Source organism: Anopheles marshallii, chromosome 2 (genome assembly GCF_943734725.1).
Source record: "Anopheles marshallii chromosome 2, idAnoMarsDA_429_01, whole genome shotgun sequence".
Classification (NCBI taxonomy): Eukaryota; Metazoa; Arthropoda; class Insecta; order Diptera; family Culicidae; genus Anopheles; species Anopheles marshallii.
Genome location: NC_071326.1, coordinates 12179668 through 12191422, shown reverse-complemented (window position 1 = coordinate 12191422; position 11755 = coordinate 12179668). Strand labels below are relative to the sequence as shown.

Here is an 11755-nt window from a genome sequence, read left to right as displayed (position 1 = left end):
CTTCTACGGAGTTCAAAAAAAATCCTAATTCTGCGAAGTCGGCGGTTTAAAGACCCATCCAAGCTAGCATTTTATACTGAATTTCTTTCAAGATTTAATTATAAAAGTCATATTTTGATTTTTTGCAGGCCATAAATGACAGAATAACCATTAAAGTCTTCACGAATATGCTAAAAATCGATTATTTTTATAATTTTATGTTGATTTTGACGTTAGTGCCACCATAGGAACCAATGCAAGCGCATGTTTCTATAGTGGTCGTAGTAGCATTTGCATCGAGAGCTTCTGTCAAACATAATAAAGCGGCAAAAGCAGGTTAGGCAGGCTTAAGGGAAAGAACTGTTCTTTGCCCTTTGAACCACGAACTGACCTCTAAAGTTCGGGAAGAATTGCACACAGGTCTTACGGAAGAAAGAACAATTTTTCATGTTGCTTAAGAGTGGATGTTATTGTTTTTCAACAGAGAAACATATTTTCAATAACACCTCCATGGCATAGTTCAAATTGTTTGTATGCTGACAAATAGCAACACTGTCAGATTTTTTCCAACATTTAAATTTAAAATAATCAATTAAAAATGGTTGCTTAACCGGGTTTAACAAGACTTTTTGCGTTGTGAATGACACAGTTCGCCGGTCCTGAAATGTATTTCGTGTCCTATGAATTATTTCCTTCCGCTCAAAGTGTAAAGCCGCTGGCTCGGTATGATGTTAGCGACGATTGGTTTAGTTTTTTCACTGAGATTTCACTGGGCTGTAAACGCTGTCGAACAGGGATAAACAAGACACTTTTCGGTAGTATGTTTTAACGGCAATAACAAAAACGACAGTGAGTTAGCTTCAAGCATTAATGTTTGGTGATTGAATAAATGATTACATACTCAACAACTATATTAAATATTAACTTTTTATGCTAACAGCTCCTAACAACCGTTCTGTCGTTGAGTTCCCACACCCGTCAACCGATATACGGTGTCTGATATAAATCCAGAAGGAACAGCGCCCTAAGGACTCCTCATGAGCTTCACTCGCGCCACTCGCGCATTCTTTTGCCCGCAAGATACACAACCAATTGCACCGATTGCACAAAAGGTAAACTGCATCTCGAAACGCTCGACGCTATCACACCGTTACCGGCCAGCTCGTCCACCTGCGGGAAGCGCGAATTGTAATCTCATAAATTGTTCATAAATTCGCAACATTCCAACGGCACGAGCAGCAGGTCCAATGCACGGGCGGGAGTTTATTTTACAATTCCAAAGCCAACGGAACAATAGACCGTTAGCGAAACGAACGAACCGTGGCTCTAAAGTGGCAATAGCCGAAACGGCAACAAACAGCAGTGGGACTTGCCCACCAACGTTGTGTTCTTTAAATGGCACTTGCCAGCGGCGGAGTGGGGGAGTTTGGTTTATAAACTGACGACACATACACGGGCGAAAGGGAAAAAGGGGTTACCGTCTTGGCGTGCTCGCCGTCGACCCCCTGTCTGCCCCGAAGGACACTTGATCGTGCTGCCACCGGCAATGATTTCATTCCGTTTGTTGTCACGGGCTACGGGGCTTCATTGTGCACCGTGGTGCAGTTCCGATGGCCAACCAGTCGCAATGCTGTTTCGCATCCGAAAGCACATAAATAAGGACAATCAACAATGCGCTCGGCTACCATCGGGGCCTTCGTATGCTTGCAGTCCGTGCAGTGGCTGGCCCGGCTTGAGTTTGTCTTCGGGAAGGGATTAATAATTCAACGAGACTTTACACCTTTTCTTTGGCCGTAAGGAGTCGCCTCTTCGCTCTTTTATGTGCCGTTCGCTCCGGGAGGGTGTCCTTTATTTTGCGATTTGCAACGGCACTGGAATGGCCACCTGTTTTCACAGCAATAAGCTACGTTTGATCTGATCAGGAAGAAGACAGCACCTCTTCTTCTTCTAATAGCCAATGTGCTGGCCGTGGCTGGTAACGTATCACACATACACAACGCACACGCAGTTCCTGCGCTTAAGCACAATTTATGAAGTGTTATGACCGGTGTTGAAAAATATGTATAAGCCCATAAACGGATCCCATTTTTCACTGATGCTCCCGGGGTGCACCGGGCTGCAGGTGTGCCAGTGCACTGCAGGTGTCCATGCTTAAAGTTTGCAATGACGAATATTTCATTAAACGATAACAATCACTCCCGGGCAAGGTGGTGGCCATTGTTCATCATTGTTTCCAGCAGCTGCAGGGACCTGGGGCTGGAATGCAACTGGTGAAAGCAGCGGAAGTACCGTCTACCAGAGCAGTCGCTACAGTGCCTTTGTTATTCAAGTAAATTGGAAAAGCTTCTTCTGTTTTCCATGCCCAAGTGCTTTCCCCGGGTGTGTTCATCCCCGTGCTGGCTGCGGAGTTTCCATCTCACCCGTACCAGTTCGGAAGTAATTTATTAGCCGAGTCACAAGACTGAACACCGGCAGCGTGCGAGCGGCAGCGCCCAAAACGCAAACGAGTGTAATTGTTTCCGAACAGGGAAAATATTTTCCTAGCACTCGAAAAACGGAATCGCAAGCATCATTGTCGGGATATGCATAGAACCGCGCAAAACTAATCCCTTTTGACGGTTCTCGCCCACAACCAGCCATCCACTTCGGGGTGCCACCGTATCTCCGACCACCGGTGGTGAATATTTCCATCTTGGCATGTTTTTCTTTATCTGCATCTTTACCCACATTTTTAACATGTGCCGGAATCGTGAGTTTTCGAGGAGCTTTTTCTGTTTACTCGATAGGATTTTACACCTTCACTTCCTACCTTCCTGCGCATGGACGGCAGCAGCAGTTCGCTCATTTGGCACAAGAAAACTTTGCATCGCTTCGGAAAGAATAATTTAACTTTGTCAAAAGGGGTTTTACATGTCTACCGGCGTTTCCTCGGGTCTTCCACCAATGGTAACGAAATGGTTGAAACTCTTTCCATTTTTCTTGTTGCTTCCGCTCAACCTTGTCGCGGTGGGTGAAGCACACACTTCAGGCGCGTCAAGTAATGGCGCTAGTTTAGACCTACACGGTCGGTATGTTTTCGCCACTTGGCATCATCCGTGGTGTTGATGACACAGGGGGACGAAAACGAAGCCGAATGCCTAATAACGCCCACACATGCTCCCGTGTGAAATGTGTCCCTAGGGGGAGTCGTGAACAAAGTACTTGACAGACACCTTAACAATGGAAGGGTTGCTTGATAAGTGTGTGGAAACAAAAATACCGAAACACATTTAAACAACCTTAATTTAAAGTTTTTTTTAAACTAATCATTACAAAGATTCTTGAATAATAAGACACAGTTTACTTCCTTGTATTTTTTTTAAATCATTCCCTATTTAGCACATTTATTTCGCACACCTTTAACAACGTTCGGCATCGTTCGATATCGCGTTACTGCTTTAAAAATGAGACAACAACATGACGATGTGTCGTAATGGTGCCACAAGCCGGCGAAAAGTAGGCGACAATGCGGTAAAAATGTAAAGAGTTGACTTTCCTTGTACCTCTCCTTGGTTTTCTGCAGAAAGGAAAATAAAGGAAATCACGTGAAAAATGGAGCAAATCGATCCGCGAATCGAAACTTACGCGTGCGAGACACACGTTTCACGAAGGGCTTTCGTTACGTTATTGCGACAAATCTAAAAATTATCCAAACGTTGCCCCGTTTACGGGACACTTTTACGGTGGCGAACTGGCAGCCTGGGCGACGATTGAATTTGATCTTGAGCTCTTTATTTTGTTGTAGTGGGCATTCGTCTTTTCAGTCGACAGCTGCTCCGTTGGATATTGAGAGAATGCTCAAGGCTAACTGGACGTCCTCCGGGATGACGTTCTATTTCTGACACCATTATCATTAACAATCGGCTCGCTTGTGTACGAAAGTAATGTGATGTTGATGTTGTAGTTAATGTTGGATTTTTTCCTTTCTTTTTGAGGACTATCACTATTTGACCCTTGTGAAGTCTATCGGCAGTATACTCAGTGCTCTACTTTTTGCTCTGTTTGTCAACGACTGCGATGTTGTTCTCCCTCTTGATTGTACGCTGACGATCTACTCTCTTGTGTCCACGTCAGCTTACTGCTTGAACCTCCAAGATGTCTTGAACTATTTCTACATGTGGTGTTTTTCTAATTGTCCAGTGATGTGTCTGAATGTGATGTCGTGTTATAACGTTTGGTCTCTCGTTTTGTAGGATCCGGCGGAATCACTCTTTGTGCGGTACGCTCTGATGTAGGGTTATGTCCACCAACGGCACGACGAGAGACTGTGTTTCAGTGTTCAGGTTGACAACACTCTAAACACTCGGATTTCTTATGCGAATGGCAGATCACAGACGATCCTCTTCTACTAATTCTTAATCTTGATCTCCTCTACTAATTCCCGCTCGCCAAACACACCAGAATGGCCAGAATGAATTTTTAGAGCTCTTTCAACCACTTCAACGACACTCACCACCTATTCGATTTTGATATCTCTTTATCACAATTCCGTTTTCTTCTTCATGAATTATATTACTATTCCTTTTCTAAAGTTAAAGTATAATCGGTAAACTCCTGGAGGTAAACTGTAATACCAAATAAACTCTAATATTAATGATCAACGAACCGTTTTCCACATAATTTTCACTTACAGGGATTTCAACCATTGGAAAGAGAGGAAGAATTTGTATTGCTTCATCTGATGCTGATACTTACCCTGTCGATGTTTGATCATGTGTTCAATCATTAAAGATGTTTTCTTAATTTTCCAAAAGAGACAACCCTAGAATTCAGCACACAGATTGTTACCATGAACTAACTTGTCGATACAGGCTGCCTATACCTTAGCAGGTGACATACAATATTGTAGTTTTCTTTGAAAAAACAAACACAGTTTGATGTATTTTATTCAATCGAAAGTGTTTATCCTTTATTAACTTTATTCTCAACACTGTACGACACAGTTTCGTCCTGCAGTAAACGTTTCACCTTCGTGTTGTACGCATCATACAAAGCTCTAGAGCACCTTAACCTATCGTTGCGCCACTGTTGGTGGCTGGTCTAAAACTATCTCATTGCCAACGTTAACCTACTCCCGGCATTCCGGTTTCTTCCAAAATCCCACCAGCTGCCATCACCGCCAACGTTCGTTCGATTTATCACACACGCAGAGATAACAGCACCCACGATTACATCGCTCCACCGCACTCAGCCGGCGTACGTCTGTACGAGCTTGTTCCATTCCGATGGGAAATTTCGCTGCAAATGGGCTAACGTTTTTTTGATCTGGTTCATCTCGGGCGGCGTACACTGTGGGCAGGCTCCGCGCAGGACGAACGGTGCTAAACCTGCAAAAAAGAACGCCGCGTCGAAAGAAACGCTCCGTTAATGACCCGGGTTTGAGCATGGTAGGCGCGCCCAGATGTGGACACCGTCCCACCCAGCGCGTAGAATAAATCAGTAAATCTATTAACTTTTGAAAAGATCCCAACGGGTGCTCGGGCGCTTTTCCCGCTGCTACTACAATACCGAACCGGTGTGGCCATTGATTGCATAAATAATGGTCATGCCGTTCCGTTGACTGTTTGTCAGCTGCAAACACGGACGCGGGGTGAAAATCGCATCAAACCGCTTAGTAACAAACCCTCCCCCCCTCCCACCGTCCCCGTTACAACTCCGACCGGGAAAACACAATCTGTGCAATCAATTAGATTTTAATTGAAGATTTAATTACACATTAATGGCGCACAGTTTCTCCGAGTGAAAAATCATTACCACCACCACCCCCAGCGCATGTTCCGGGCCGGGAGAGTGCTTTGCTGTGCTGTCGGTGTGCTCAGTTAGAGCTTTTGCGCCCGAATCACACAGCCCGGTGTGATGATCGCTCCCAGCGGCACAGTGAAACAAAAACAAAAAACATGCCACGATCACTGTTTAATGGAAGTAAATCGATCGATAGCGAAACATCTGCCACAGTGCCCCGATGCGCAATTATGTTTAATCGCAAACAAAACTTCCTCGAACGAATCTTCCCGCGGTCTGTGCTGTGTGCTTTTAAAACCAAACGCGCAAGCTGCCTTTCTTAAACACGAACATGAATAATTTAATAAACACGGTGGCAATCGAACGAATACGAACGAACCCGCGCTCGATGCACTTTCCTGTGTGTGTATGTGTGTGTCCACACTTCCCGTCCCCGAAAACCAATCGATCAAACCATAAATTATGGTTTCGGAGGTCCTAATGCGAACAATTTAATTAACAGCAACATTAGCAGTCGCAAGTTTGCTTTCACTCGTCGCACGGCGCATAATGTCCCGGTTGGGGGGGGGGTTGAGGTGAGGTGAGTGCCGGGTGAGCTTGCAACAAATTGTTTGGGCAACATTCATACATGCTCCTCGCTGGTCCACCCCTTGTTCCTGTGTTCTTGGGGGGGGGCCCAAAACCCATGAAATGCGATGCGATGAATTATGTATAAACCGCTGCCAACGGCACGACCCCGCTGCTGTCGCCGTTGCCGCGCAACCGGACCCACCGGGCAGAATATTTATTCCATGCTCGTCCTCCGATAGTCTCCGGCAATCAGCCAGCCGGGCCGGTGATATGCACGCACCAAACGACACGCACACGTTCGACCCTGACACGGGCACGGGTCCCCGAGCAGTACGTGAATGCGCCGTACACCGGGGGTGTCCAGACCGCCAAGGCAAGCGCATATTGTGCATGTATGCACGCTTCTAAAGCGAGACCTTCCAGTTGGCCATTCGTCCTGCCCAAAACCAAATCACACAGCTCCCTTCGATCTCCCTCAAGCGGACTTCAGGTCCAGGTCGGGCTAAACAAAGGCAACAAAAAAAATCAACCCACCCATCCCTCCCCAAACCGCACTAACCTTTGACGTTCGACCATGGCCTCGGGGGAGAAATTCCCTAACTCCAGTGCATGAGACACCCGCTTATCAGCGTGTCATCGGCCATACAAACGGGCGCTTCCCTATCCTTCGCCGCTTATCAGCCGCTCGATTTAATTAAGTGTTAAAAGAGAGAGAGAGACGGCGGTGTGTGAACAAAAAAAAGGCTCCGCCATAAATGTGACACAAAATATGTGGACGACGTGTCGCGTTGAAACAATACCTGCCGGGATATGTTCTGAATGTGTTGGCCCTCCCCGTGCCCACCACCACCCACCACCTGCCGGGTCATAAATCATTGACTTTGGAATAGAATTAATGCATTTTTGCATCTCATTATCAACACAGGCCCGCGCGCACACCGTTCGATCCGTTTGGGGAGAGACGGAGGGAGGTAGGGAAGGAGGGAAGGGGGGGGGGGGAAAGCACGTGCTGGATGAAGAGGTGTTAATTTGCGCTAAAGTGTAGTCTTAAATTAAATATTGTCATAAATGGCGCTAACAAACGAACAGCGATACGTCCCCACCGGGGGGGGAAGGGTGTCATTTGTCATTGCTTTCGCGGGCAAAAAAAGTTATTTTTTTAAATGATCTCATAATTAATGCTGTGGTGGTAACTCCCAACCAGGGTGGAGGTCATTGCATTGCACTTTGTAGTTAAACAAATGTTGGTACGAAGGGCGTAAAAAGCTCAACTTGTTGTTGTCTTTTACGTTCACTTATGGCATTTGGCACCTAGCAAAAGCACGCTTTTAGTTGAATTTTCACGAGTCAAGCACAACACTTATGACAGACTCTAAACTTGGATGCTTCCCTCCCCCTCCCCGCTAGTGTCCAGAACCGTTTTTTTTCTGTGTGCTAACCACTTTGCCGACTTTCCCGTAAAGTCGCCAGAAACTTTTGCGAAGACAAATATCTTTTATAGTGTGAAGAATAATCATAAAAATAGCACCACGATGGCCGCAAACCGCAACAAAACTCCATAAATCGGTCACCGAGTTCCGTGTGGCATCTCTGCACCGACAAAAACCACGTCCAAGGAACATTCCAAAACAAAAAAAATGGTCTTTTCGCTCAATAAGGATAGTTTTTTTTCCTGAAAAACACAACAAAACTCCCCTTCACAAACCACAAACCTTTCGAAATCTTCATCTTGAGTGGGAGTTGTCTCCTTTTTTTTCGTTCTTTCCGACAGACACATACTTTGGCAGCCACTTTATCTCACAACAAATGAACCACCAAATCCTTGTTCTAGTGCCATTCCCCTTCGGAGGGTCCATCCCATTACCTCGTCCTCACCAAGTGGATGAACGTAATTATCATTTTAATTTTAATTAAGATCGCTTTTGTTTTGTATGTTTTTGCTTCGGTTTTCGAAAACAAACAAAGAAATAATACGGACCGGCCAGAAATGCCAGAAAACATGGCTGCCCGAGAAAGAGAAATGGCGCACGGCGCACATAATGGTCCTGGCGGCGGCGGCGGCCGGCAGAAACTTTGCCCTTTTCCGTTCGGATTTAGACTTGCCGAGCGTGTGCAGAAGCTACATAACTTCTTCCACCGGCGATGATCATCCTGGCCTTACGGTCTGCGGCAAGGAGTCAGTGCACGGGCAATGGGGAAGGAGGGGGATTACCTCTTCCGTAGCTCTGCTTTTCTTCTTCGGGCGGGAAAGCGGTGTTTAATTAACGAACACCAAACGGACACGCTGCAAATGTGCGATTTCGAGCGGCGCCAGCTTCAAATGCTTTCGCATTAATCGCTCCATTTTGTTTTTTTTTTTTTTGCTGGGCCACGGTACAACTTTCGATGGCGTTTGGTGCCCTTTTGGTGCACCACACCAAATCATTCGCTCACGCTTTGTGAGCGTGTGAGCGAGGGCAAAAACTTTAAACTTAACCCTGTCGTAGTGGAGTCCCGAAAGTGCTTTAAAAAAGTTTCCGAGCAGTTTTTTTTTCAATGTGTGTGTATGACCCGATTCGAGTGGAATACTTACTCTTGAGGCGCTTTCCCACCGGATCGCACGGTACCTCACCGAGCGCACACTTGAGCTGGCGCATCAGGTACCGCTTGTCGCTGAGGGCTTTGTCGAGCGCTTCGTCCGAAACCTGCGTCCGGGCGGTGGTCGCTTCGGCGTGGGTAAAGCCGATCAGCTGGACCGTCAGCACCACCAGCAGGCTGAGGCCGACGACGAACCAGCATATGCTGCTGCGACTGCTGACCTGGATTTTGTGTGCGTGCTTTTTTTTTTATTTGCCCCCAAAAACCGGACAAATGTGACCGCAAAAAAATGGCACAGAAGAAAGAGAAAAAAAAGGAGAAAGAGAGAGTGAGAAAGAGAGTCAACAAACAGCAAAAGAAAATCGGCAAACATAAATATCGGCACCGAAAGAGGTTGTGCAGCATAATCGCAAACGAAAGGCTGAAAAGTAAAAGGCAATCATAAAAACAATCCAACCGAACAAAGCGAACCACCGGGTGGTAGGGGGATGAAAACGGGAATGGTTCCGACCGAGCCGGTGGCCGGTTTGGATGGCGTGTGTGCGGTAATGATGGGTAAAGTGGGCGATAATCACAAACACACATAAACAATCATCCCGTTGCCACTCCGCCCGATCAAACACTACCCCCCACCCCCCTTGTTGGCCCATCTAGGGAAAGGCTGGCCCTAGCGCAAAAAATCCTCCCCATTCATCTTTCGCCGTGCCTATTTTGTGTGCCATTTGCGGGGCACAGGGCAGCGCACACACCGTTTGTTTTGTGCTGTTTTTAGTGTCTTTATCATTTCGCGCAATCACGCGCGCGGCCCTTGTACGCCAGGGTTTTTCGATTACGTAACGGATATTACTCACCTTTTGCATCTTGTGGCGTTGCGTTGCTTCGGGTTTGCGAAAGGAGAAGACACACACACAGAACCACCGTGGTTGCGGGGCGGGGTGGGTGGCTTCGAAGGGCTGAACTTTACGCGCTCGGTCTTGATCGATCGGTGGAATGAGAACAGTTTGGCGAATGCGCTGGAAGTGGATGCGGGTGACACACTGGTAAGGTTTCGACGCCGACTTGTCCCCTTTGTGAGATAATAATCCGGCCGTAACTGTGGGGATGCGGCCCGATGCGTTACTCTGCCCTTGCGCTGGAGCCGCTATTGTGTAACGCAGAGTTGACTTTCTCCTTTGATGGACACCTTTCGATTTCGTTCGTGGTTCCCTTTCTGGGAATTTCCAGAGCCTTGTTGTTGAGGGCGATGGAGAGAGAGATCTTCGGTGGTGCAACACACCGGACGGGAGTTGAGAATAACCTGTCTTCGATGAACGTAACTTCGTCAGCAGTGCTAGAATACGAGTGCTGTTTTTTGTACCGCAGTACTTGTTTTGATGCACTTATGCTGTGAACTTTCGATGGCACGTCAAAACTTTCATCCACTGGTGGGCACTGATGGGCATGCTTGTTCTAGACAACTGCCTGCCAACTGCTCAGAGACCGAACCGAAAGACCCAAAACGGGAACACAAACTTCAATGATCGAACGAACCGTAACGACACCGTTCGATTGAAAACTTCAAATGACGACGACTTGCCCGTTGAGGCCCGTCCGAACCGCAAACCGGCCCGCGGGGAGTGGGCGAAACAAAACACAAAAACAAGGGTGGGGGAGATTGACTACCCGCGTGAGAAATGGTGGTAGCCGCCTCGTGTCTCTTGCCGCTTGCCGTCGGCTGGACAGCCGTCTCACCCGGGGGGGGTTGGCCGGTGATCTTACCGTTGCTTTGCGAGATGGCGTAGTAGCCACTGTTGGGAATCGTCTAATAACGGGCGTGGAGCTTGCAGCGGGACAGAGACAGCAGGAGGAAAGCAAAAACGCGGGCAATGATTTGCTCACTTTTGCTTTCCTCCATTTACTTTCGCCCATGCACAGTGCCGCCGTTGTTCCACCGTCCGATGGACTTTCCGGTGGGTTGCTTAGCTGGCCACTTAGAGGGTGTGTGTAGAAAAAAAAGCATAAACCCACGATGAATATCGGTGGGGTGAGGTGACCACAGGGCAAGTTTACGACAAACTTACCCGAAACGCATTGCCACAAAGGTTGCGACACCGGCGCTTCGAGGGAGGTTTTATTTTTTTTTGTTACCCCGAGCGCTATCGCGAAGGTGTCGTGGCCTTATTGAAGGATGCTTCGGGCCTGTGGTGGACTTTACAGTGAGCAAGTAAACGCACTCGACTCGTGCGGGAAAAACCCCGAATCGAAATTTGGTAAGAGTTGCTGAACGCTGACTGTGCGGTTTCAACAGGTGAAGGTTTGCTGGCAATTGAGGTGCAGCCTGGGCAGCTTAATGTAGCACGCGGTTAAATGCAAGTTAAAGCCCCATCTGACTCGCTACATGGCTGGGGAGTTGTAGCGTAATGTCTAATTAAATCAATCCTGTGAATTAATTTCTCTTCAAGATCACGCATTAAATATAATCCCGCACAAATCAGGTCTACCGGTTTCGTACCTCCCCCCCACTTTGTCATGAATGCCGTCGACTTATCCGTGTTTCTTTGTTTTTTTTTTTCCTTCGTGCCTCCCCCCCTTTTGCCAAAGACAACTTTTATGCTTCACTTTCTGCACAACATTGTGCCAGACATGCCACATTACAGGGCAGGCTTGTTTTCATCGAGTCTCTCCGCGCGGGGTAACACCAGGGGAAATGTGTGTGTGTGTGTGGCAAAGCGGCAAGAACTCGCCCCGGGACGTCTCGAGGGCAAACAAACAACACATAAGAAACCGTTTAAGAGGATTAACCGAAAAGAAATCACCCCGGAGACCACTTAATAGAGGATTACAACGGACTGGCACCCGAAAAATTATG

The 11755-nt window shown here is 47.2% G+C and overlaps 1 protein-coding gene across 1 annotated transcript; it reads right to left on the bottom strand.

Annotated features, from left to right (window-relative positions):
- Positions 1-5205: 5205 nt before the first annotated feature.
- Positions 5206-9767, bottom strand: LOC128719003 (putative odorant-binding protein A10). Its single transcript, XM_053812623.1, has 3 exons — positions 9759-9767; positions 8903-9128; positions 5206-5345 (listed from the first exon to the last, which is right to left on the bottom strand). The coding sequence occupies exons 1-3, from the start codon at positions 9765-9767 to the stop codon at positions 5206-5208; spliced, it is 375 nt and encodes a 124-aa protein (XP_053668598.1).
- Positions 9768-11755: the final 1988 nt, after the last annotated feature.